This window comes from Stylophora pistillata, chromosome 3 (genome assembly GCF_964205215.1).
Source record: "Stylophora pistillata chromosome 3, jaStyPist1.2, whole genome shotgun sequence".
NCBI classification, from domain to species: domain Eukaryota; kingdom Metazoa; phylum Cnidaria; class Anthozoa; order Scleractinia; family Pocilloporidae; genus Stylophora; species Stylophora pistillata.
In genome coordinates this window covers 35596212-35624148 of record NC_142521.1, presented here as the reverse complement: position 1 = coordinate 35624148, position 27937 = coordinate 35596212, and the positions used below count along the sequence as shown (strand labels likewise).

Sequence of the window (27937 nt, the reverse complement as noted above, 5' to 3'; positions counted from 1 at the left end):
AAATAAAAAAAAACGGAAAGAAAGAGAATGCCAACCATTGTAAACTTCGCAGATTTATTTAGCGTGAAGACTCTTTTTTTTTAATCTGCTCACAAATATGTGTATTTTGTTCTGTAGCCTAAACTTACAACAAACCAATATCACTTGGAAATACGCATTATTACTTCAGTTACTGCGTACAGGTAAAGGACCACACTTGCACGAATCAAAAAAGGGAAACTATAAATGTCTTAGTGGAATTAAACCTTACTTTTAAACCTTTCGAATGCACAGCGGAATTATATATCATCAGCGTTTGATCCATCTTAACTGAAGCACACAAACTCTAACTGAAATTTGACCAATAAATTCCATCATGTTGAAAGTGGAGTGGAACTATCTATCATCAGTGTTTGAAGCGGACTAAATCTAACTGAGATTTCACCAATAAATTCCATCATGTTGAAAGTGGAGTGGAACTATAAATTATCAGTGTTTGATCCATCTTAACGTGAGCACACGAACTCTAACTGAAATTTGACCAATAAATTCCATCTTGTTGAAAGTGGAGCGGAACTATATATTATCAGTGTTTGATCCATCTTAACTTAAGCACACGAACTCTGACTGAAATTTGACCAATAAATTCTATCCTGTTGAAAGTGGAGTGGAAATATATATTATCAGTGTTTGATCCATCTTAACTCGAGCGCACGAACTCTAACTGAAATTTGACCAATAAATTCTATCCTGTTGCCGTGCATTTGTTCAGTAATAGATCGCAGATCGATGACATCGTTACGTGGTAAGCACAAAAAAGTGGCACACGAAAGCGCAACCAAGTTTGTCACTAAGGAGACCCACAATAACATGTAATCTACTTTCTTTATATATGATGAAAAAGCAAAGTATCGTAAATGGTGACGTCATCTATGCGTATATCCCTTTAAGAGATCGTAGGTAAGAACCGATCAAAATGCTTGTAGTATTCAGCTTATTATATAACTATTAATAGGGGGAAATTGGAACAAAAAGTTGGATGGTTTTTAAATCACAAGGTAACTTAATATGTTACAAAAACAAAATTAATGAACCAACATATAAATCAAGAACGGAAGTGATCTATCAGTAAACCACCAAACCACCGATCAATTCATCGATTGATCGATCCCACGTCAATCTGGAGGTACGCTATGAAACTAAGCTTGTGGAAAAATGCTTAATGTGCGCGATCCTTGCTACTAATTATCAAATATACCCAATAAACCCGATCGTTAAATTTAATACCTTTGTAAGAAATGTTTTGACTGCATGACATGTTGTGTTACAGCTTTAATAATCGTAACTTTTGCTTTCATGTTGCTAAGTGATTGAACGATCGAAATTCGAATCATGCGACAAGTAGATGGGCTTTTAGAAGCACGTAGGGAGTAGCTGAGATATTTAGATTATTAAAAACGTTTAATTCTACAACGCGAGTCTTCAGTGTCACAGGGAATTGGGGCCGGTAATTAGATTCCCCACACCTTTGAATTGCACAATCGAAAAGACTTTACTATTACATTTAAATTTGAGGAAACTCTACAGCAAATAATTATTTAATAAGAGTCTTCTTAGGAGATGTGGCAACTTGTCTGAAGTTAAGGGTTCGACTCCTGTAATATAAAAAAAAATAAAATAAAAAAAAAGAAGAAGCCGTGGACGGTCTAGGTGATCAAAGGTTCTTGAAAACGCGAGGCTGTAAGGAAAAATTTCTACTCTTTTTGCTGTTTAAAACAGCGCTCTGATGATTTTCTTTCAGTAATGTCAGCCTAACAGTCATCGTTACCCCACACTCGTATTTCACAATTGAATACTGCGAGGCTAGTATTTGAAATAGATGATACTCGAGGTACTCCCCCAGCGTCAGTGTCCGTTTTCTTGAGATTAATTGATTGCTGAACCCTAAATAGAACAAGGTGTGTAATCAGAAACCTTTTGACCGGGCTTGATATACCAGAGTAATTAAACGATATGTAAATGTAAGTTCAATTTACAATGAAAAATGCCCTAAGGTCCGCTTTATAGAGGGTTTAACTTGTGATCAGCTAACATTTCAAGCTGAAGATCTGAGGGTTTAAATGTTCAGATCTCCTATCTGGAAAAACAACCAAACAAACAAAATATCCAAGTCAAGATGAAGAATTGAGTTCTATTTTTTTTACCTTCACTCCTTTAATCCCGAAAACTGCCTGATGCACATGGTGCATTCAAGCTTTTGATCACGACTTGGCAGGTATCGGGGTTCAGTGCCACTGTCATTGCCTCCTCCGTGGCTTCGGGACCTACTTCGTCTGACAAGTTCGAGGCGTCATTATCTTTCATAACAAAAAAATAAAAATTGGAAAAAACAAATCTAAATTAACAGATGAAAGAAATTTCATGTAAATTATATAGTGCATCTCCTTTGAATCTCAGTCGATGAAATAAGTATGCTTTCCCTTCTCTTTTTGCTTCCTATTTCCCTGGCAAATAATGAATTTGGTTAGATCTTTATTAAGAGAGTTTTTCCTGAAAATGACTCAATAAAAGTCATGTTTGACATAAAAGAGAAAGTCAGCATTGCTTGACTGGAGTGAACTTAGAACTGCCTTTATGATATGTTACCGGAGACAGTAGACTCCTATGACAAATAGTTAACAGTACAGTCATTTAAATAGTAGCCACACTTCCTACTATTCTTAGTCACTTTGTTTTTCTACCTGCACACCCTGAAGCGTTAAAGGTCGTCTGCGTTGCTTTACAGCTAAACTGTGAGTTTTGCCCCTCCATCAAGTAAAACGCTCGGATCCCCCGGGCTGTTACTTCACCCTTAGTGTAAAAGTGGTAAATCTGAAACCAATAAACGAATCCAATGATATCATCTTGTTATTCAATACCTCCGTTATTTCTTGTACTTCCTTGCTGAGATCCAAGAAAATCTAACCATCTCGTGGACTAACTATTTCTGCCAAAGATATATTCACTTCGGCTTTCCGTTTTATAAGAGCGCAAATATGAATCCAGATTGAAAGTGCTGTGTCAGAGATCACAAAGGGAAATTGCATTGCAATTTGGGCACGAAGGTTTATTCTTATAATCAATACGACTTTCTCCGGGTAAAGTGTGAGTGGGAACCGGTGAACCTGTCAGGGGACAGACCAACATCCTAACTAGAAAGCAAAGCAACCTGCAAAACAGCTAGAATTTTCTGACGCTTTTTGAAAGGCCATAACGAATTAAGTAGCGTCAAGCAAATCATCCCTTGAATCAAAAGTATAAATGATAGGGTTAATAACTAGATCGTTTAAACTGTCACCTTGGGGGCAAATACCAACTGCATTGTCAGAATTAATTACCGTTCAGCCAAACGTCCATACAATCAGAAGTAGAAGTGATAGGGTTAATAACTCGAGAGTTAAAATCATCACCTTGGGAACAAACACTAACAGCATCGTCAAGGAAGTACCCATGATCAAGCACATGGATAAAACGGCATAGGATGCGTTATAGTGCTCAGATCCTTCCAATGCCAGCGACACCACAGCACCAATGACGGACAATACGAACACGTTGTAAACCGACATTCCGATGTATTTTGAGTCATTCAGGGCTGGGATGGTTACGTTGCGTGTCTCCCAGGCCAAAAAGATCCCGAACAACAGCAGCAGCCCTTTGTATGTAAATACGACCGCAAAAAAATACATCTTGTATTTGCAAGTGCATTGGTACAATGCTGGGATGATAACAACTTGGTATTCTCGGTGAACTTCGCCCTGTAACCATAAAAAACAATGGAACTTGAAATTTTTAACAACGTGCTGATTTCAGGAAACTGGAATGTCTATAATGGTAAAAGGTTAAGTATGTACTCGAGCTAAGTGGCCCACCAGCCATGCAGAGCTTTTCAAGGTTTACTTGAGACAACGAGCGACACTAAGCGACATTGAGCGACAATGAGCATCGCTTCTTCCCCCTGAATGAGATGCTGGTATATTGCAAGCAAGAAACTGCAATAGAGCCCCTTAAAATACCCCTTAAATATAAGTAATTTATTGATTTTTCCCGAAAGTTCAAGTTATTGGCAGTCGACGATAAATGCAATCTCTGTGGGTCTCCTCTGTATGTGCAATTCGATCACTCAAAACCTAAAATGTATACTTATTTCCATTTAAAATTGTAACAACTCACCAAAGTTTCTTCGAATTTCCGCATTTCGGATTGGAAAGGATCTGTTGCAATCCAGCAGCTTAAAAACACCACATCAATCATCAGCAATGCCGCCACAGTCACTAACAGGTGATGGTCCTTGATTGCCTGCGACAGTCAAATTAGAGCGTGGAAACTATTGAATTCACACACGATGATTAGTATGGGACGCCAGGGGTCGTTATTAGCCCCAATGAGTTTCAAGATACGCTTTTTAGAGCGTCGATCTTTTCTCTGATAAGAAAGTCTGAAAGTTTATGGCAGAAAGAAGCACATTTGCGCTGAGTGCTATGTAAAAACGTTTCGATATTTTGAAAGAAGGTGTAAATTCTTACCATTTTTTTAAGGCTTGCGCCGGCTGCAAATATTTTGTGAACTCGCCAGGTTTTGCTGAACATGGCACCAAATGATAAAGAATATCCAATGCACAGAACTGCACTTCGAGCCTGTGACCAGACAAAGTAATATTGCCATCACTGTTTCAACTACGCTCTCTATAAACAAACTCCGTACCAACTCCTTGGCGTCACTCTCAATAACAAGCTTAAGTTTGAGGGAAAGATTCGTAAAGTCTGTCGTAAAGTAAGTCAACAGGTTGCTTTTCTCAATCGTCTGAAAAAAACTTTGCCTTTTGAATTGAGGACATGTAGATATGTATCGTGCTTTCATTGCACCGCATTTCAATTACTGCTCAGACTCGTGGCATCACTGTGGTAAAAGAGGTTCCGGCAAACTTGAAAAAAATCAATGAACGAGCCTTTCGCTTTGTGACCCGTGACAAGTCAACAACGTTCGAGACGTTGCTAAAACAACTAAACCTGCTGTCTCCATTTAATCAAAGAATTTTAAAATGGCCACCTGTGTCTACAAAGCTATCCATGGGCATAAAGTCCCTAAAGGAATAGGAGAGCTATTGCATGAACAATCAACTAATTATAATCTTAGAGGAAAACACATCCTCGAGCTACCCTGCAGCTAAGATTTGGAACACTCTTCCAGATCAGTTTCGTGCTGCTGATAAAATCGGAACATTTGAGAACTTGATGTCAATGTTGGATTTCTCAAATTTTACATTTTAATTGTGATCTACACTTAGTTTTAAAAGTTTTTTTAATTGTATAAATATATTATATAGGTTTTTATGAGAAATCTTCTCTTTCTATTACTTCTAGTTTATCTTTATTTTTTGTAGCATGTCTGTAAAGTAGCTAATTCGCTAAGAACATTTGACCACGTTAAATAAAGTTTATAATGCTATTATTGCAAAGGAAAGCATTAAACGAGGGCTTTGGCGAATTGATTTCTAATTTTGCTATAAATTGCTCAGGGAAGACTCATATCGCCTACACTTTGTGCAAGTTGTATAGGATCGAGGAGTTAATCTTGGCCGTAGTACCCCACTTTCTATTTTTCCTTCAAAATCTTAATCCATTGGAACCGATAAAGTATTTCGAAAGTGTTTGGAAGCATGCTATTATGTCAATAATTTAAGCCTCACGTTACAGATCCTGGTGTACTCTTCCAACGTCAAGAACCTCGCATCAATTCCAAACAAAATCACCGAGATGTAACATAGTATGCTTCCCATGACGATGATATTATTGAGGTTTGGCGATGACATCTTTATTATCCTAGATAAGGGGAGAAAATCAAGTTAGTTTGTACACATCGATAAAATATTCTTCTGGACTGAGTTGGTCTACCATCCACTTTGTTTCTGAGATGGATCCAAGATTTGTGAAAAGGGGTTTCGAGCGACCTCTGAAGGAACACCAGGCAAATAGGGGGGAGAGAGGGGGGAATGGGAGAGGATGGCAGTGTCAATTCCTAGCAAAAATTTAAAAATTCTAGGACCTTAGGCCTCAAGGTGTTATTTAGTGTTTCAATGTCTCACTTGTTCACGTCAAAATGTTACTCTTGTGCGTTGCTCTTGTAAAATGCATTTGCTGTTCAATATCCTTTTCATGCGAAAAGTTGTCGTTAGTCCTTTTTTAACTTTGCAAATAAAATGCCATTTACCGTATGTATTAGCTATTTTTTATAAGCTATTTTTTATTTCCTATCTTTTTAAAATAAGCTATCTTGATTTAAGGGGGCCTACTAAGCACGCTGAACATCCCCGCGCCCCGCCTAACCGCCCCCTTCCCCCATCCCCAGCCCAGATCCGTTTTGGGTGCTCTGTTTACTACATTAACTAACAAACGTTTTTCAATTTAGACTGTTGATATCGTTGAGAACTTTGAAAAAATTATATAAAATTTAGATATAGGGGAGAGACCGATTTTCTCCTATATCTTGACTTTTATCTTGCTCTTTATAAATATAGCCTTTTTCAGGTTTTATATAACGTTAAAACATTACAAAGAATAAACAGTTTCGTCCAATGCCACACCTGGTTTGTCTGTTTCTTATGTTAAAACCCAAAAATCCAAATGAAAAGGCCACTCCAATGGCTGCAAACAGCCACACAGCAATCGTCACTGGGAGGGAAATCTTCATCAAATGAATCTCTCTATAGATGATGGTGCGGTCCAGGGGTGGCTGATTATCTGAAAATGTACAATTTGGACACAACTTGGACTCTCAGTGGTTCCAAATCTACCTTAAGATTTATTATCTCGTTATTTAAAACATAAAAAATCCAAAAAATTTCGTGTTTTGAGAAATTGCGCCTTAAGTGACGAATTCCCAGATTTTAATTTACTGAAGGCTTTTGGTTGGGAGGAAACGAAGGGGACGCTTTAAACGCCGAACACTCGTTAAACCGACAGAAAGTGTGTGTATTACTTGAATAAACAAAAAAAAGAAGAAGAAAATTTGATGGAAGAAGTGAAAAGGATCTAAACTGATTAAAAACGACCTGTTATGGTGAGCAGGGGAGGTTAAAGAACCCACGCACTTTTGGCAAAGAGTAGGGAACGTAGCTCCCGATTTTATGGTCTGGCCTTTTTTGTTTTGTTTTTAAATGTCTCAATTAAACAAGCTTTAAAGCTGAGCTGGGCCAGACTGACTAGATATCGCAAATACGTAACAATTATCACCGTAGTGGAGGTGAAAATCGTTCTAATATATACCAAACGGAAAAAAAAAATAGCATACTTCCGATAATATAACCAAAAAAGATAGGAAATTAAATTTTTCGTGCTGAATTTGTCTCTTTGACTATTCGAAAGTGAAGAGTACTCGTTAGAACTTCCGAACCAGCCAATCAGCGCGCGTTAAAAGCACTTTTCACCTGCGTGGTATATACTAAATATATATATATACAAAATTTTGTTTAACTTTTTCAAGATATATCAGTATGACGTAACACTTTATTTTGTAGAGACCCACCCTAGACTCTCCTCCTTTGGTAATGAAACTAGATCTAAAAAATCGATCTACATGCGGTAGCGACATCAATCGCTGATCATTACCTTTCCACACTGTATTGTTGTATGATACGAATTTATCTTCTCTTGTGTGATGCTCGCCGATTGGAACGAAACCACGTATACTGTCTATCAAAAATGAACAGCACATGAAGTTAATCCTTAAAGTTTTTGTGTTCCATGTCTCTCGTCATAAAAATAAAAGAGCAAGTCAGACTCTGGCTAGGTTAGAACAATATGGCACTTTTACCGCCATGGACTGGATCAGAATTGTTCTTACAACGTTTTAAAGTCTACAAAGTGTTTAAAATAAATTAAAGAAATAACCGCTTTCTTTGATATTATCCGTGCTTCTGTACCCTAAAAGCTCAAGGGAGGATCGACAAGCTTATGTATCAATCACTTCTAAGCGTCAACATCCCCTCTGGCAACCCCCCGTGCATTTGAACTTTTTAAGATTGACGTGCTTAAATTCCCGCTCTCTGGAGCAATAATCGTGTCCGAATGCCCCACCCAATTTTTTCAAGACCGTTACTTTCTACACATTGGCCAAGCTTTAAAACCTAGATCTTGTTGACCTTTTCTTCTGAGCCATTTGCTTTAAATACCTACACATTATAAATATTCAATATATAAAACTTGTATTACGCTGGAAAGCCTTGACACTTCCTGTTCAAATTCCCTACGCCAATCAGCCAAAGTTCAATTTTCCCACCCCCGGACAAGTACGATGCTTAAATGCCCATGGGTCACTGTTAGGGGGGGAGGGGAGGGAGGGGGAGAGGGAGAGGTTGGGGGTTGGGGAAAGTTGAAGTTTCGAATTGATCTGCGCACGAGTTTAATATTCAAATAGTGTGGGATGATTGGTCTTTATACCTACATTAGGATTACAGCCTAACAACACAAAGTAACTGAAGTTCCTTTAAAAGCTGTCATAACACGAGGACACTGACAACCTCAATATGACAATAATACACCAATATCCCAACAACATCAAAATTATGCAGCCACTGAAACAATGAGACTTTTATCTCAAATCGTGCCGCTTGGAGGACAAACAACACTGACGATGTTTTTGAGGTTTATTTTTTTAATTTTTTCACGGCCATTTTTTTCCTTTCATAATCGAGTATAACCACTAGCGGCCCAAGTGTATTTTGTGAGATTTTGGGGTATAAAGGTCATTAACGGGAATACATAACAGATTAAGATCGAATTTTAAGAGCAAGCGTGGTCCGTTAAAAAAGGAAAGGTTATAAAAAAAAAATTAAGAAAAAAATTTAAACGGATAATACATGCGACAAATATAACGAATGAAGTCTCCTTACCTTTTTCCCGTCGCCGCTTTGTCGTTTGTGGTCCGCATCTGAAGACTCTCCAGGAGATCGATAGGAGGGTTGCTACGTTTGCCCTATTGTCAAACAACACCGTCTGGGGAGTTGTGCGCGTAATTCGACGGATGCGCTTATATTTGAATCCCGTAGGGAGGGCAAAAGGATTACGTGTACCCACAAAGCGATTTCGCCCCAATGGGGGGTAAAGCGGAGCGGTTCTCGGATCGATGCAACGGAATTTGGAAACTTTTGCCGCTAGAACGGGTAGGTATCTGCAAAGCGCTTTCGCGGGTGGAAATTTGAGGGAGATCAGTGGACTTTTATGGAATTTATCGGCCTTCGAGTGGGAAAGGTTGGTGTTCGGAACCGGTTGAAGTTTCCAGCCTTGTGTTTTTTTATATACAGTTGACTGGTAGTAACACACGCTTTACTAAGAAAGCGCCAAAGCAGCGTTAATAGGACCGTAAACGACAAAGCAGCTACGGTAAAACGGTAAGGAGACTTCATATGTTGTCTTCCTCGCTTTTATAATCGTTTTTAATTTTTTCTTTATATTTCTTTATAATTTTTCCTTTTTTTAACGGCCTACGCTTACGCTTAAAATTCGATCATGATCTGTTAGCTATTCCAGTTACTGACCTTTAGACCCCAAAATCACACACAGTACGCGTGGGCCGCCTTTGGTCTGACGTGTAATTTTTAGCTTGATCATTCTTACCCGTCCATTCACCTGCATATAAGATCAATTTATGAGCGTGTGCTTGCCTACCTTGATATTGTTTAATTACTACTATTCCTTCTCTTTCTTCATTCTTAGTAAAGGACACCGGCCCCTACAATATAAAAAACACATAACAGCTTGACAAGGAAAATTCACAAAAGCGAAGCGAAAGTTAAATTTTCATGCCAAACAAAGCTTAAAAATAATCTTCGGGAATATTTCTCTCACGTATATGTGCACGATCCTTCGCAGTAAAGCACTATTTAAGCAATAGTGAAAATCAGACCTGAAAAAAATTCAGGCCTGTACGAGATTCGAACCACTGACCTCTGCGATACTAGTGCAGCGCTCTCGATTTTCACTATTGCTTAAATAGTGCTTTACTGCGAAGGATCGTGCACATATACGTTTCATAACCGCAGTTCATATATATGTATTTCATATGTTTGTTGTTTAATATTTCTCTTAATTAGATACAAAGTTGCCCGTGAATTCGGACACATTTCACCCCTCTGAGAAAATTAAAAGCTCTTTCCCTTTCTTTTCCCTGTAATGATAGGATCAATACTAAATGTTTTGTCTTAACAGTGTATGTCTAGTCGACTATTTTGGCGATGAATATTAATGTTACCGTAAGTCCCTCAAAGCTGACTTCACGAAGTTTTGATTGTATGGTTTCAGTTATTTTTGAACTTCCTAAAAAACTTTCAACATTGTGTTCCAGGGGCAAACTATGGGGCAGCGCTGCACTGGACTCTTTCAAAGCCAGCAGGATGGCCCACATTGTATCGAAAGCTGTTGTCATCTCGATTTTATCTCCGTTACTCAGGGCTCCTACACCTGCCATATCGAATACTTGTCTTAAAGACTAAAAAGAAAAAAATATAGTTAAGTAGCAGTATGAACAGCGTAATGTAAATTTAATTACCTTTCTAAGACTTTATTTACCAGAGATAATCAATTCGAGTAGAACACTAGCTAAAGGAAGTTGTCATTGAGGTTAATTATCAGCCGTAAAACGGCAAAACGTAAATCAAAACAACAAAAGCATCAGGAGCTTTGGATCACTTGACTCCTTTCTCCACTTCTTTTTCTAACTTTTTCTCAATGCGCTCTTAAGTTGTAGATGTCAAGCTACAACTCTCGAAGGAATCTTCTAGCCTCTGCAGTTTATATGCGATAAGAATCCTGCATACTGCAAGGGTTATGTGGAAGAATAAACTGAATAATCTGTGACTTCAACATTTCAAGGCCAGCGGTAAAGGATTGGTTATGCAAAGTATTCAACTCGCCAGAGGCTGAGGTAGTATGGACCTTACACAATTTAAACAAACCACCCATTTCTTGGCCGTCCTCTGCAAGAAAAGAACGCGAAGACACCAACATTTGCGTTGTCTAAGAACGGCAACCCCGGCGACAAAATGTTTGAGTTTTGGTCTGGAACTCAACATTTATGTTGAAGTGGCGTAGCCATTCGCAAAATGCTAGCTAAAAATATAGATTAATTTAATTCGTTGCGAACCGAGAGAAATGTCTGAAAAACATTTCGTGATAATTTTTTTCAAAACTTTCTTTACTTTACGATTCGAGGTTTGAATATGGATCCGACTTCACATATTTAGCTAACGCTTTTTGTTGTACAGACATCGTTAATAGATCGAGAACGGTGAATTTTAAACTTGTTCATCTAGTTGAAGAAATGTTTTATTCATTAAATAGAATTCTAACCCTTACCAAGCCAGAACTGGTTACCGTTTTGTCGTCAGTGCGATATAAAATATGTCGGTCAAGTATAAAAACTCCTTCAGCAGCTTTTTCGTATTCTTCTTTAGTGCAAGTGCCGGTCTCATTCCTCATTCTCTCAACCGCTGCATATAAATCCCATTCTTCCACAGATCCAGCACTCGGATGTAAGATCCAAACAGACTCCGGTCCAAAATTATTCATTTTGAATAACTAAAAATAAGGGAAGATTTAAAAATTAGTGAGCATCGACATCCTTCATTTCCAGAGAGTACCTCCACATTCCACTTCCATAGAAATCCAGTGAACTTCTCAAAATATTCGGTGTCTTAGTCCTCGAGTGAAAAAAAAAAAACACCATCACCTTGCTCAATTGTTTTCCATAGTTAAGCCCTTAGAAGTTACTGTTGGACAAAACGTGGTGTAGGGGCAAAGTTGGAAGGAAATCGATGGTGCGACTCAAAAGGCAGCACTCTGCTTTAAACATAAGGAGACCACCGTAATAAATTAAGTTTCTGTTCTAATCTCAAAGATCACTAATACATAATCATCAAAATGAACTGTACTAAAGTAATAAAGTATAAACAGTAGACTTCAATCCAAAGTATATTACATTCAAGTTATGGTCAAATAGTGCGATTGTACTCTACCTCGCAAAACACAGTAGCAGCTCCCCTAGAGTCGAACGCTCCCAAAAATATTTTGGTATCCAAATCCTTGAAGTAAAAGGAAAATATGTGTTACCTAACCATTTCAAGATTTTTCTTATTATAAGCGACTGCCAACCCCAAGTTTTTATAATCTAATTGTAAATAAACAAAATGTTTTAATAACACGTGTAGTTAGAGGGATTGAGTTATCCCTTTGCTGGACAAACTGTTGCCGGTTCGTGAACTGACCAACGTGTAAAAAGAATGAGCGACCGAACTACAACTGCTAAAGCTAACAGGATCTTGGGTCTACTAAAACGCACATTTGGCAGGTGCTCTGAAGCAATAATATCTGGATACAAAACACTGGTTCGTCCTATCATCGAATACGCATGTCCCGTTTGGAATCCACATCAAGCCTACCTGTCAGACAAACTTGAAAGAATCCAAAAAAATGTCTCACGCTGGATCCTTTCTGGACCTATTGATTATACCGAACGTCTGCAATACCTTGGCTGGATGGAACTTAAGTCCTGTAGGGAATATCTATCGATGATTCAACTATTTAAGTTTATTAATGGTTTCTCGAGAGTTAAGCTTGATAATTATTTATCGTTCTCTCGTGCTAGCACTAGATCAAGAAATAGTAGGAAGATTTGGAAACCTTTTTCAAGAACTAATATCTTAAAATTCTCTATCTGGCATAGATATATAGATAAATGGAACTCGTTACCAGATTCTCTAAAATGTGCCGATTCATTGTCAAAATTTAAAAAGGGCTTAGTTCAGAGAATACTTTTTAACTAGTGTGCGATGAATATAAAATTGTTGCGATTGCATATTTAATTAGACGATTAGATCATTTTAATAACTCCATTCTGATAGATACATTTTAGTGATATTTTTTACATTTTTCCTTACAAATACTTTTTATCCGATTTATATTTCCTTCATAGCTTTGTAGATATTTTTGGGGGTCATCTTACACGAGGATTCAGTTCCTCTCTGATGGCAGCCTTTTTTATTGATTATTACAATAAAGTTGTTATAAATAAACTAAAGATGAGCTGGTTCCACAATGCCAGGCCTCCTATGTCCAAGTCAGGGAGACTGGTGGCAGAGACACACGACTGACAGCAAAAAAAAAAACGAGCGACGACAATTGGAGATGTCTCAACAACATTGCGGAACATCATCGATTAACGCTTATTCGTGACAGTACAAATGTAATTTTTACAACTTTCAAAATTGCCCTGAAAACAAGACTTCCGCATGACAGACACGCCTTTCATTGCAATAGTGAGGAATTTTCCTTTCCTCACATCGCCCCGAAGAATAACCCTTTAGTTGTCAATGTTGATAGTCGTCAAGCCAGCTAGTCAGCCCCTCACGTCGGATTAAGTCTTGTCGACACCCGAGTTGACCCTACAAGAGGAGCCCACATTTCCTCAATTTTTTCCAAAAACTGAACCTACATGTATCACTGCATCAAAGAGAAGCCACATCCGTGACTTTGTTTTTCTGCATCATTGTGTCTCTACACCATAGTCTACCAAACATTTTTTTTGTAATGGATTTGTTTTTTGACCTTGTTGTCAATGTCTTAAACACTTTAGTCAGTGGAAGGACTGATCTAGGTCAGACTCGAAGTAAACCACAAATCTAGCCTGAACCCAAGTTCGTTTAAGGTGTGCATTTTAGGCACTGTTTGCGGCGTTTACAATCCCGGCCTCGTGCAGAGAACCTTACAGTTTATTGCCTTTAAGAGTTATTGACGATTACCTGTAGTCTTTTTATCTTTTCTCGGACATCTTGCTTCACGTTTACTAGGCTCATTTCTTCTTCGGTACTGATAGCTCCAATACCCGTTATCTTGAAGTCAGCCATCTGCTCCAGATTGTGTGCGAACTGGAATGAAGTATTGCAAAAACTTTAAGGATCCACTCAAAAGTTCAAGATTTGAGATCTCTAAAAGAAAATGCAGATGTCGGGCTGCAAAGTGTGAACGCTAACAAAGGCTTTTTAGACTTTGTTTCCCAACATTTCTCAGTACGTGCTAAAACATCATTAACGGTTGAAATAATAAAGACATCCGTGCAAAATAAGAAAAAATTAAATTTTATCGTGGCAAGGCTAAAAAATTCAAATTGTCTCTATTTTTGCACACAAATAGCCGCGAGGAAGACAACGCTGAATATTTTATCCCTCAAATATGTTTTTATTTCGAGAAAAACTAACTTTTCGCTTTCAGCCTATGAAATCGATGAATCGAATCAGGTCGAAAATTGAGCACTTTCGCTCGCTTAGCGCGGTTTCAAAGGTATTGCGTTTAAGGAAATCGATATAAGCAACGTTTGCTCCTTCACAGAATCTTCCTCTTTTGTAAAATGTAATTTTTTGTGTGAATTGGTTGCTTAGTACTGAGCTTTAAGCCTCACGAGGAACGAAAGTGATCTCTTCAGTTACAAAAAAAAAATGTTAGCAAAAATAAACGTTTCTTTAACCACATGCCATTTTTCGGCTGACTTCCATCAAACTCCTCGCCACGTAGAAAACTCTTCCAAGAAACACACCGAAAACATAAAATTACGCATTTTGTTGATTACGTGACCAAAAAGATAAGGAGCATTCTGCCTTCGAAATAACTTCGGATCGAAAAGGAGAACTTATTCAAAGTTAAATTACGTAAACATATCTACTTCTGTTTTATTACACAGTCGATTTTGAAGAGATATTCTGCCATCTTTCTTTGTAGCACGTATGTGCACTAGTACGAGTATTAAAACAGTGCACGATCAAAAACTTTGCTGGTCTCTCTGGAGTGGAGTTGGTCTACTTCATTTTTATGGGTACAATTATGTATTTTCTGCAGTTTCCTGCGTCGCGAATAAACATTTTCCCATCTACAGTTTACGTCATTTTAAAGGTCATTCCTTCGAAAGTATACATACATTGTTTGATGGAGTCAAAAAAAAAAAAAAAAATGGCAGATGGTGAAAAAAAAAATGGTTATTTCCACCAACACTTTTTTTGTAAATGAAGAGAACACTTTGTTTTTCCGTGTGGCTTTAAGCTACAGCCAATTCCTATGAAACTTGCATTTTACAGTAGAGGTAGAGTCTGAAAGAGCGCACGTTGGTTAAGATTTCCTCGAGGCAATATCTTTGAAACGCGAAACGAGCAAAAGTGCTAACTATTCGACCTTTCTGACCCGAAAAGTGATAAGATGGCTTTGCTCGAAAATAGAACCCCATTGGAGGGAAAAAATGCGCAGCGTCTTTGTCTTACTAGGGGCTACTTATGTGCAAAAATAGAGACAATTTGAATCCTTGAGTCTTGCCACAAAAAATTCATTTTGTTCAAATACAACTCAGTATCTCAGAGTGCAGGAGGGTCAGGGAGATATAAGGTTGGACTTGTTGTCTTTCTTTATTCAATTTATGAACAATTAGTATAGGTAATCACATGATATTTCTCGTGCAATTTGGAATAAATAAGCACGAGTAAATTTTTTCATGTATATTAATAATACACATGAAAAAATACGAGGTAGCTTATCATAATTATGCTGAAGGAAAGCGCGCGCATCACGTGCAAAAATAATTTATTCCAACCCTGCAAGTGACATTGATCTTGACAATGACATTGACAAATCATTCTGACCAATCCGAATGTCTGGTTTTTTACTTTCTTTGCACTGAACTAACCCTCTTCTGCACTGAATTAACTCTCTTCTGCTTTGAATTACCAGAAAAATACATTTATTTTAACCAATCAGAACTGAGTAATTTTTTCATGTATATTATTAGTAGAATAGTTTAATTCTGTTTCATTAGCACATATTTTGAGTAACCACAACAGCGAACCGCACCTTAACGTAAAGGCCTCCCTCTCCTGAATAGTCATACACAAGTGCAGCTCTTTTCCACTTAAAATGATTCATTATTTTCACGACAGCTTTGTTGAAGGTATACGCTGTAGGAGCAAATGTGATTCCATATGGATCCACTGTTTCCTTCATTTCGGAAGTTGTCGTCAAACACGTTACCTTTCAAAGAGTAAGAAAAAATTGAATTTAAACTATTTACCTCAGTTATGTCATTGAAGCTGCATATCCCAAAAAAACAACTTTGTTCAGGACATTGAGTTTTGACGAAGTTTTGTGCATTAAAACTCACCTAAATATTCATTTGCATGAAATCTCTAAAAATGCAAAAGAAAGTCTCTCGAAAGATGTCTAAGAATTGCTCGAGGCGCAGCTGAGAGCAACTCTAGCTACTTGAGTGCTCTCCAAATTTCCCAAGTGCTTCAATTCTCGATGAACGCACTGCTGAAACACGAACAAATTGTTTTGTAACATTTTTAACGTTGTAGTTTATGAGAAAAGGGCAGAAATTCCCTCTTCTATGCCTCAATGCATTGTTTATTTTGTTTCGGAAAAGTATTTCGCTATGCTTCAATGATCTCGCCTCAGATTGGTCAAAAACTGACAGGTGAATTCATGCGTGTAAATGAACGTCATCAGCATGCACGATGGGAAATTCAAGCACGCTCGCGCAATTGAATTTGATTGCACGAATTTACAAGCTATGTTATAATAATGTATTACCAGTTCCATAGTTTGCATGATATTAAAAAGTGCAATAGATAAAAGACTAAAAACCATAAGGGATGGTGTTAATGTCCAGAAAACTTAGCTTGACCGAGCGTTAACAAAATTAATGCAGTCGACTTTGAAATCAACTCTCCCATGCCATTTTCTGATGAATTGTTCACGAAAAAAGACCATCATACTTTTTTCCTTACCATAAACTTTCTGTAAAATCGCACAACCTGGAGAACCCCAGAAGCCTCAGAAGGAGTTTGAGGTCCGAGTAGCAGCAAAGCGTGTCCTCCTTCGCGATATCGTAGTACATCAGTAGAGGTAGAGATGGCATTGGTTACCTTGCCCTGTTGTGGAAATAAGGAATCAGTTTCTGGGCTTATTTTTTTGCTCATAGCTATCATCCTTTGGCACCAAAAGATTTGAAATTGATCAGGCTAGAAATTCAAGTTCGAATATTGAAAATGACATATGAAAATATTTTCCTTGTGGCCGATCACATCTGAATTTTAGTTTCGCACCAGTATTTCACGATATTTAATGGGGATTAATAACGTGTTCAGCTCTTCAGTCTCGACGGAGACGGAAAATTGTATATAGGGGAATCCTTGTTTACAATATTTGCCTCATCAGCATAAGCAATTCAGTTTCTGATAGAGCTAAAAATAAATCAGCTCTGAATATCGAAAGGTAAAAGTACGATTAACTCGGCCAATGAATACGAGCCTGATGCATTGAATACTTTTTGTGCAACACCGGTTTAAAAACTCAAACTTTTACATAGAATGTATGAGCTCATTAGCGCTTTTGCCACCAAGAAATTTTGCAGTTTTTGATGAACTATTTCTCCTTGAATATTACACCCAAGGAGCTAAAACTTTCACCATGTAGTAAGGTGTTCTTGCTCTTTAGCTGACTGAAGTCAATTTGCATCTAACATGCTTCCTTCTTAACGGAAAGCCGTATGCAAATGAGCAAAAATGTAAACAATGACGTCAGCATGAATCCGCCTATTGACCACCTTCCTGGCTAAAGTATCGAAGTTCAGAAATTTATTTGACCCTGAGAGGGTTCTGTTCATAACCAACTTAAGCTGCCTCAGCAAAAGACGTGAAAGCTGAGGTTGACAATTTACGGCCCACCCGGAACTTTCAAATGCACTCGCACACGATGCAAAACTTGTCCTACCATTTACAACATTGAGAAAATATCGAGAACCAAACGGCCCCTCCTCCAATGTCATTTATTGCATAACTTGCACTTATTGCAAAAATGTATACATTGGCGAAACAGGAAGACGACTAAGTGACCGATTCCTAGAACACCCTCGCGACGTAGAAAGGAATGCCAAGGACGCATCAAATAAGTTGTTCGACAATTTAATCTACGTAATCATTCTAAATAGCATATAGAAGTCTACGGCCTTCCCTCACATTTAGATAGTTCGGGAAGCCACAAAAACTCATGAACAAAGGTTTATCATTCAAATTGGCAATCTTAAGGTGGCTCGTACCGATTTTCATCTTTTTGATGGTTTGTAACTTTCAAAGAATACAACAGAAAGACTGACCAAGGCCAGTTGAACACTTTTACGGGGTTGAATTACATAATCATTGGTTATCCAAAAATAAGTGTCATTTCGTCACTAGCAGTTTCCATGGCAACGCTTTCATAGGCTTATTCAGACGCATTTTTTAGCTTGTAGCTTAAGTAATTCGAAAACTAACCCGGTGACCCCCTGATTTTTTTCAGTGATTGCTTTTGGCACTTGAAAAGGAAAATGCACAAAGATTTTTAAAAATTCTACGGATCGGAATTTCAGAAAATCTACAAAAAGGGCAATTTTCACACATCAGAAATTTCCTTCCGTAGAATTTTCTAGTTTTTTTTCTGATGATTCCTTTCGACGTTATTATCATATTGGAACAATAAAAAGAAGGGGTCACCGGACTTGTTTTCATGCCATAGCTTTCGTGAGTTTAGCAATTTCCACGCGCGTTCTCGCGCATTTAAAAATCTGGATTCTATAAGTTCGACATTTGCTTATGATCTGTTTTAGCTACCGCTGACAATTGCGTGTGCTCGCGCGAGCACCTACGATCTCATGTTTACAGACGTTTACTGCTAAGAAAATCATTAAACAGCCGTCAAAGACAGCCTCCCGAGCTCATCTTAAAAATCCTACACGTGACTTCTGGCTATATCATATTATTTTCCTTGCAGTTTCAAAGTCTTCTTCCACTTCAGGTAGATTATCCTTCACTTGAGTTCTTCTTTTTTCACCGTCGCAAGATTTCATATCGGTTGAATATTTCTTTTAAATGTGAAGGGAAGCAACCTTTACTTCTCCGAAAATCGTCTTCGTTTTCTTAGTTTCTATCTCCTGCATTCACAGTGGCCGCTCAACACATCAAATACAAGCTCTTAGGTAAACTTCTCACAAAAGAAGAAAAAATTCCACGCGCCGCCATCTTTGTTTTGAATTTTCATCTTTTGATCTCGCGCTTCTTTCGCACGTTTCTCTCGCGCGCGTCACGGAAGAGTGACCTGTTCCCCGCGCGAGGAAACTGGTACGAGCCACCTTAATCCCAAAGGTATCAACGAAGAACGCTTTTCATTGTGCTAATTTATTAAACACACACAACCCACACTTCATCCATTCGCTCTGACGAAGGGCTAACCCTTTACGGTGGCCAATTTTACATCTTCAATTCAGTTGATAAACCCAAAATACAATGTACGACATACCTTCGTGTAATAAGACGGAACATTAATTTTATACTTGTTAAGGAAATCTCTGAAGTCCGAGGAGTTTTCAGCTGCTTCAATTGCAAGTTGTATTCCAAGTTCAATAGAGTTAACGGAGTGGTTTCTAAGAAGTAGTGATGGGATAAACAGCTCTGTCCTATTGGCGTTGCAATTCAATAACACCACAGCCAGTAGCATAACCAAGGTGAAAAAGGCCGCTTCACTCTTCATCTTGGGCTAGAATGAAGAAAAAAAAAATTTAAAAAAATAGGAGAAAAAATGAGGCTAACTAGTCCCTGTAAAGATCGTTTGCACTATCTTCATTATGAGCTCGAGATTTCTTAAGTGTGATACTTGAAGGCAGGGGGCAAAACCTGAATCAGCTATCCCCGATAGAAATTGAGTGCAAAAATACCTACCAACAAGCATGTTAATTTTTTGTTTTCTTGTATGAAACAAAGGCAGTGTTTTTCCGTCCGGCAGGCTTCCCACGACAATAAACGCTTTCAAAAATATTTTGCGTTTTTTCAAAATAGCTTTTTTTAACAAAAATCAGTAGTTTTTATCGGCACGTTTTTAGAAATCATATAAAAATATCCAGTCTTCATGGACAAAATTTTAAAATCAATTATGATATTTATTTCTGCAATGTGGAGGATGTCCGATAAAAAAGTAGTTGTGTTAGTAATTTGGGTTGAATAATGTTGGTTGTTAAAACCTACGCATTTTTACTGCCCACAGAAATAGGTGGTGCAGAAATTCTGCAGCCCCCATTATGACCGCATGCCACAGAAATTCTTCAGCCCCCTTTGTGACCACATGCCACAGAAATTCTGCAGCCCTATTTGTGACTGCATGCCACAGAAATTCTTCAGCCCCCTTTGTGACCACATGCCACAGAAATTCTGCAGCCCTGTTTGTGACTGCATGCCGCAGAAATTCTACAGCCCTATTTGTGACTGCATGCCGCAGAAATTCTGCAGCCCTATTTGTGACTGCATGCCACAGAAATTCTGCAGCCCTATTTGTGACTGCATGCCGCAGAAATTATGCAGCCCTATTTGTGACTGTGTGCCGCAGAAATTCTGCGGCCCTATTTTTGACTGTATGCCGCAGAAATTCTGCAGCCCTATTTGTGACTGCATGCCGCAGAAATTCTGCAGCCCTGTTTGTGACTGTATGCCGCAGAAATTCTGCAGCCCTATTTGTGACTATATGCTGCAGAAATTCTGCAGCCTCCCCCTTTGTGACCACATGCCATAGAAATTCTGCAGCCTATTTGTGACTGCATGCCGCAGAAATTCTGCAGCCCTATTTGTGACTGTATGCTGCAGAAATTCTGCAGCCCTATTTGTGACTGCATGCTGCAGAAATTCTGCAGCCTTATTTGACTGCATGCCCCAGAAATTCTGCAGCCCTATTTGTGACTGTATGCCGCAGAAATTCTCGGCCCCCCCCCCCTTTTGAGACCACGTGCCACAGAAATTCTGCAGCCCCATTTGTGACTGCATGCCACAGAAATTCTACAGCCCTATTTGTGACTGTATGCCGCAGAAATTCTGCAGCCCTATTTGTGACTGCATGCCACAGAAATTCTGCAGCCCTATTTGTGACTGCATGCCGCAGAAATTATGCAGCCCTATTTGTGACTGTGTGCCGCAGAAATTCTGCGGCCCTATTTTTGACTGTATGCCGCAGAAATTCTGCAGCCCTATTTGTGACTGCATGCCGCAGAAATTCTGCAGCCCTGTTTGTGACTTTATGCCGCAGAAATTCTGCAGCCCTATTTGTAACTATATGCTGCAGAAATTCTGCAGCCTCCCCCTTTGTGACCACATGCCATAGAAATTCTGCAGCCTATTTGTGACTGCATGCCGCAGAAATTCTGCAGCCCTATTTGTGACTGTATGCTGCAGAAATTCTGCAGCCCTATTTGTGACTGCATGCCGCAGAAATTCTGCAGCCTTATTTGTGACTGTATGCCGCAGAAATTCTGCAACCCTATTTGTGACTGTATGCCGCAGAAATTCTGCAGTCCCCCCCTCTTTGTGACCACATGCCACAAATTCTGCAGCCCTATTTGACTGCATGCCCCAGAAATTCTGCAGCCCTATTTGTGACTGCATGCCAGAGAAATTCTACAGCCCTATTTGTGACTGTATGCCGCAGAAATTCTGCGGCCCTGTTTGTGACTGTATGCCGCAGAAATTCTGCAGCTCTATTTGTGACTGCATGCTGCAGAAATTCTGCAGCCCTGTTTGTGACTGTATGCCGCAGAAATTCTGCAGCTCTATTTGTGACTGTCTGCTGCAGAAATTCTCGGCCCCCCCCCCTTTTGAGACCACGTGCCACAGAAATTCTGCAGCCCCATTTGTGACTGCATGCCACAGAAATTCTACAGCCCTATTTGTGACTGTATGCCGCAGAAATTCTGCAGCCCTGTTTGTGACTGTATGCCGCAGAAATTCTGCAGCTCTATTTGTGACTGCATGCTGCAGAAATTCTGCAGCCCTATTTGTGACTGCATGCCGCAGAAATTCTGCAGCCCTATTTGTGACTGCATGCTGCAGAAATTCTGCAGCCCTATTTGTGACTGCATGCTGCAGAAATTCTGCAGCCCTATTTGTGACTGCATGCCGCAGAAATTCTGCAGCCCCATTTGTGACTGCATGCCACAGAAATTCTACAGCCCTATTTGTGACTGTATGCTGCAGAAATTCTGCAGCCCTATTTGTGACTGTATGCTGCAGAAATTCTGCAGCCCTATTTGTGACTGCATGCCGCAGAAATTCTGCAGCCTTATTTGTGACTGTATGCCGCAGAAATTCTGCAACCCTATTTGTGACTGTATGCCGCAGAAATTCTGCAGTCCCCCCCCTCTTTGTGACCACATGCCACAAATTCTGCAGCCGTATTTGACTGCTGCCCCAGAAATTCTGCAGCCCTATTTGTGACTGTATGCCGCAGAAATTCTCGGCCCCCCCCCTTTTGAGACCACGCGCCACAGAAATTCTGCAGCCCCATTTGTGACTGCATGCCACAGAAATTCTACAGCCCTATTTGTGACTGTACGCCGCAGAAATTCTGCAGCCCTGTTTGTGACTGTATGCCGCAGAAATTCTGCAGCTCTATTTGTGACTGCATGCTGCAGAAATTCTGCAGCCCTATTTGTGACTGCATGCCGCAGAAATTCTGCAGCCCCATTTGTGACTGCATGCCACAGAAATTCTACAGCCCTATTTGTGACTGCATGCTGCAGAAATTCTGCTGCCCTATTTGTGACTGCGTGCTGCAGAAATTCTGCAACCCCCTCAAATATTGAAACTGAAGAAATCTTAAGCCACCTGAAATGATGGTATGTTGCAGAAATTCTGAGGCCCTCACAGAATGGTCATACATTGCAGATTGACTGAATATATTCCTTTGCACCCCCAAAATCATAACTTCTTGGATGACTTAAAAAATTATGTGTTATTAAGCCAATCTAAGAATTCTCTAGCAAATGTTCAAAACTATTTGCAAACTAATTAATGGTATTTACACAAAGAATACTTCTACTGTATGTACTGTCTTGCAGCTCCAGAGGCAAGGCCAAGGTACTGCTTTTAGGTTTACCTGGTTTACACAAAATTGTTTGAAACAGTTAAACATTATTTTAAGACAATTTTGTCAAACTAGAATGAACAAGATAATGGTGATGCATTATTCGTGTCCTTGAATTTTGAAGTGTATTATACCGATCTTTTAGAAAATTTCTTGTCAATGGCATAAGTTTGCTGTCCTCAGTGAGCTGGAAAGAACTGCAAACAATACATACTTTTGGCAGCCTTTCCACCCATGGTTGCACTCTTCTGCGGGGTACATGCTGAGGAGACCACTTCCCTAGATATGTCCCTTTCCAATAGTGCACTTCAAAATAGTTATCCTCAATGGAAATGACTTTTCCTATCACTAGCTCCTTTTCAAAGTAGCTAAAATGCAAGGCCACAAAGCAGCCAACTTCCAGAGAGGTAAGAAAATCATCATCCACCATCTCCACTGGTGCTTCCCTTTCTCTGGGATTTCTTTACCGCCAGTGTAAATCTGAAAAGTTTAAATATCAAAAGCATAAATGATACTATTGCATAGCTTCTTCTTACACATGATATTATCAAATACATTCAACATTGCTAGTGTTGATAATACAATCATATATGTACATACAACAAGCAAAGTCCCACAATTGCACGTGTTGTATGCTGAATAATTTTTGGCAGAAATTAATTCAAAATTGCCCCCAAAGGAATTTTAAAAAAAAAAAAATGCCCCAAAACTCAAAAATTAGTCTCAAATGGCCCTTTTCCCATAGCTCTGCGAGCAATATATAATCTTATTCCTGTTCTCATCATGTACTCACTTCTTGGGTAGGCTGGATTTCTCTTTCCTTAAGTTCTAAGAGATCATTTGGGATTTGGGCAGCCAAAGGTGGTGGTGCAGTTCTTCCAGCAGTTTTCAGCGTATCCACTAGCCAAACATAATGATCAGGCACTGCTGCTATTTCTCTCTCAACATTTTCCAGCCAACTTCTCCAATAATCTGATGCTGCTTGAGGCATATTCTGTTGATACTTGTTTAGTATGTCTCTCTTTAATGCCTCCACATCCAATTTGGCCAGAAAGAACTTACAAGATTAGTCTTTCCATGAGGCACATTCTGGTCAATCAAATGCAAAAAGAAAACTAAAATTAGCAAATGAGATAAGTGCTTAGATACTGGCATAACAGAAACATCAGAACTGAAAGTATCAAAGTAGTCAGGTGATTGCATGGTCACAGGCTTTACATCCTCTTATCCAAACAAGTGCAAAAATAATTCCAAAAAAAGATTAGTCTTTCCATGAGGCACATTCTGGTCAATCAAATGCAAAAAGAAAACTAAAATTAGCAAATGAGATAAATGCTTAGATACTGGCATAACAGAAACATCAGAAGAATTTCCTTCATGTACCACACAATTTCACTGGTCATTTTATATTGTTTTGCATACTAAGTACACAGCATTCAAACTGCAAATTTCAATTTTCCTCTTTAATCCAGTTAGATTTCTCAAATTGATTTTTTAGTCAAAAGTTTGAAGCTCTGGACAGACGTTTTGGTCCCAACAACAGTGAAGAGAAGGAAACAATGGAAGGACACAAGAAATGATGTGCTCACCTTGAGGATAACAATTGGCCCTTGCCACTGCTCATGGCTCCAGTTTCTGTAAAGCTTTGTAGCTTTCCCTTCATCGTTTAACTCAAATTTAAAGCACTTTGGAACCATGTGCTTGTGTAGTTCCTCTGCATGATCTGAAATCCATGACTTTATGTCATAGACAATATGCAGCATAAACGGCTTGGGAGTGGAATGCTTCATGCAATCTTCCAGTGCCTTGAGTAATTCTGTATAATGAGGAGAATTAAAGTTGATAAAATTGGAATTACATTGCACTGCTAACACATGCACAGTATAACTTGCAAGTTTCTCTCTATATGCCCTCCTATCTCACACGCTCTCTACTTTTGAAATAAGAGTGTACTGACAGATTGATGCCCCTCTTAAATTCTCATTCCTTTATCAAGGCAAATATAAACGAATACAAATGAGTGGCATCAGGCCCAACGTTTTTTCTATGCAAAAGCACAAACCTACATGTATAGGTAATCGCATGGGGCCGAGTAAAATTAAGGATTAATAACACGCATGTTTTCGGAAGTTGCAGAAATTGCCCGAGTCGTGCAGCGACGAGGGCAATTTCTGCAACTTTAGAAAACACTAGTGATATTAATCCTTAATTTTACGAGCGATTTTCAGCCACTCATTTTCAAGTAATTTTGCCCCTTATATGATAAGTAATGTTATGATATCTCTTGCCATTATTTATTACCTGGAACTGTATAAACATCAAGCTTATCCAAGTGCTTCAAATAAACACCGAAAAAAGCATCAATATCCTCATGAGTATGACCCACTGGGAGAAAGTTTACTCTGATCTGCAGTTAACAAACAAAAACCACAGTTCTTACTACAGCACTTACTCTGTTGATTGATCAACTCTTTGTGTTATTGCTTTGTAAATTGTGATCCAATACAGAACGTCATGAGACCACTTTTGATTTAACATCACAAAAAAAAGTTATTCTTTTATCCTTTTGCCCATCTCAAAACCACAAAGGAAAAGGTTAACTCTGCTAGCAGGGAACCTAGCTTATCACAGCACTTTTAAAAAATAAGATTATCATGAAAGAGTTCAAGAGTCTACTCTGTGCAATGTAGGAAGTTCTAAGCTCCACAAAGCTTCTCAAAAATCCCCTCTTCAACAAGAAGTGCTCGTGGAGCTCACATGAACCGGTTCTTGTTTTCTCTAACACAGTTGTCAAACTGTAGAATGATATAGTACAAGAGTTAGGTCATAGTCTGCAGCCCATCTCACAAGAACATCCAAAAGAACTGTCCTGGTCAGATTAGAGTCATGGGGAAATTGATAATAGTCAAATGAGCCAAATACAAACATAATCATAAACATGGGAACGCTTCGGAATATGCGCATCCATTTGTAGGCTAGAATTCCAACTCACCATAGTCACTTTCTTCTCTGTACAAATGTTTCTTCGTTATGAGACGCACTTGACCCTATTGGCACCACTGCTAGTACACTGGAAGAGAAAGACTAAGGAATCGGGCACGAGATGGCCATGTTGGAACGTGTTCTTTAATGCTTGTTACGGTCAAACTTTGTTGATTTGGGTACTGGCACACTGTGATCACCTTGTCTCTCTCATACTTCCTAAGGTGGTGTCCATCTTTTATAATAATGAGAGTAAGACACATTTGCAATCACATTCAAAGTTGTGATTGGCTTCTGTTATTTCTCACGGACCATTCCATTTAAAATCCATACCCCCCCTATTGAAGGCTTTCCTGTAACACCCCTCCAGAAGAGAAATTTTTTAACCCCCTCCAGAATTTCCTTAAATTACCCCCCTAAAAATTCTATGTAGCTATCAAGCTAAGCAACTGAACCCCCTTCGGAATTTCCTTAAATGACCCCCCTCAGAATTCTATATATACACATTTATATAAATAAATATAAAGTTCTTGATATATATGGACAGAGAATTACTGCACTCATCAGGCAATATCAACGAATGACTGTTAAATTACACGTGTGGTACTCGTAGGGATGCTGCTTGTAACTGCGGTAATTTTAGGGAATTTCTAAGTTACATGCATCTCTTGAGAATTGTGAGTTCCGTTTATCACAGCTGTTACATCGTTTAAACTGTCACTGTTCTTTTCGCAGTTTCCTGTTAGCAGTTATATAAGTTCTTTTCTCTGAATAATAGTTTCTCATTTTAAACTGTTTTGTTTTCTTTGTTGTACACTCACTACACAGCCCAATTTGAAGGAATTCAAAATGGTTATCTCCCTGTCTGTTCTACGAAAAAAACAAACAAACAAAAAAACAAAAAAAAGAATAAATTGTGACGTAATGGGTAATTAGAGCTTCACCATCAGTCTTTTTGTGCATGCAAGGTGACCATGACTAAATGACATAATTTTAGATAAATAAGAGTGTGTGCATGACTGTTACTAATATTAAGTTTATCATCCTCTTCTTCCTTCAATCACTCCCTGATTTGCTACTAATGTAGGAAAAACAGACAAGTCCACTCTTGACCTTAAAATCAGACCAAAAACTGTTTTTTCAGAAAACTGGATTCCTTATTAGCTCTGTAAGCAGGAGTCACATACATGAAGTGTAATTCTGATCCATTTAATCTCCGCTGACCAATGAAACACCAACAAAATGGCAACTTAGGATTTGAGAGAAATTTTGGCGGTGCAGACTAACAAACTCGTAATCTTGAACCCTATTTCATCTCCCATTCGATGTGCTTTACGTGTTCAGGCATTCTATGAGTGTTGAAAAAGCCGTTTACAGTTATTTTGGAGCCATCAATCAGATGAAATATATGGTTCAACCCCTCTTGTTCGGCAAACATATAATATAATATATAGATTTAGCTAAGCATAAAAGTGGAGCCCCCAAGTACGAAATATTAATGATAACATAAAAGATGTGCATTTGCCAAGACTCACCTGAGACACCCCTCCCTTAGTTTTGATAGTCCCCCTACCCTACCCATGCAATCTGAAGGTATTATGTACTGTATAACACAACAGACCTTGTGGTTTATTGCATCCCATGATGCTTAAAGTATTTTCTTGATAGCATACATGACAGAGGGCACGTACGCTCGGTCAGTCACGTGACAACCAAACGAAAAGAGGTTGACCATATTCCATGGGTATGGAGCTCTGCCCCACGAAACGCGCGTGGGAGCCGCGTGCTATCGACCCCTCCTGGAAATATATGGCGACCCCCTCTAGGAAATATGATTTAACCCCCCCAGGAAATATGTAGCGTTAACAACCCCTCCCCCTAAGAAATCCCAAGCCTTCAATATGGGGGATGCGGATATTAAATGGAATGGCCCACCTTTGCCGTGAACACAACTCGAGTCGGGGTTTCAATTCTTT

At 38.9% G+C, this 27937-nt stretch overlaps 2 protein-coding genes across 3 annotated transcripts; both read right to left on the bottom strand.

The window, feature by feature from the left end:
* Positions 1-37: 37 nt before the first annotated feature.
* On the bottom strand, positions 38-23913 carry LOC111338525 (gamma-aminobutyric acid type B receptor subunit 2-like). Of its 2 annotated transcripts, XM_088753441.1 has the most exons (19): positions 23773-23913; positions 23194-23459; positions 19377-19613; positions 16832-16975; positions 15897-16073; positions 13808-13933; positions 12026-12091; positions 11367-11588; positions 10264-10500; positions 9681-9744; positions 7623-7706; positions 6599-6755; positions 5705-5837; positions 4542-4652; positions 4189-4314; positions 3429-3773; positions 2721-2850; positions 2184-2336; positions 38-1634 (listed from the first exon to the last, which is right to left on the bottom strand). In XM_088753441.1, exons 2-18 carry the CDS (start codon positions 23407-23409, stop codon positions 2194-2196), a joined length of 2718 nt encoding a protein of 905 aa, XP_088609567.1. In that variant the 5' UTR covers positions 23410-23459; positions 23773-23913; the 3' UTR covers positions 38-1634; positions 2184-2193. The 2 variants fall into 2 exon arrangements, with proteins under 2 accessions (XP_088609567.1, XP_088609566.1); XM_088753440.1 differs by lacking the exons at positions 38-1634; positions 23773-23913 and adding an exon at positions 1641-1923.
* On the bottom strand, positions 23857-27490 carry LOC111338529 (uncharacterized). Its single transcript, XM_088753442.1, has 4 exons — positions 25972-27490; positions 25281-25386; positions 24569-24795; positions 23857-24068 (listed from the first exon to the last, which is right to left on the bottom strand). Exons 1-4 carry the CDS (start codon positions 25972-25974, stop codon positions 24003-24005), a joined length of 402 nt encoding a protein of 133 aa, XP_088609568.1. The 5' UTR covers positions 25975-27490; the 3' UTR covers positions 23857-24002.
* Positions 27491-27937: the final 447 nt, after the last annotated feature.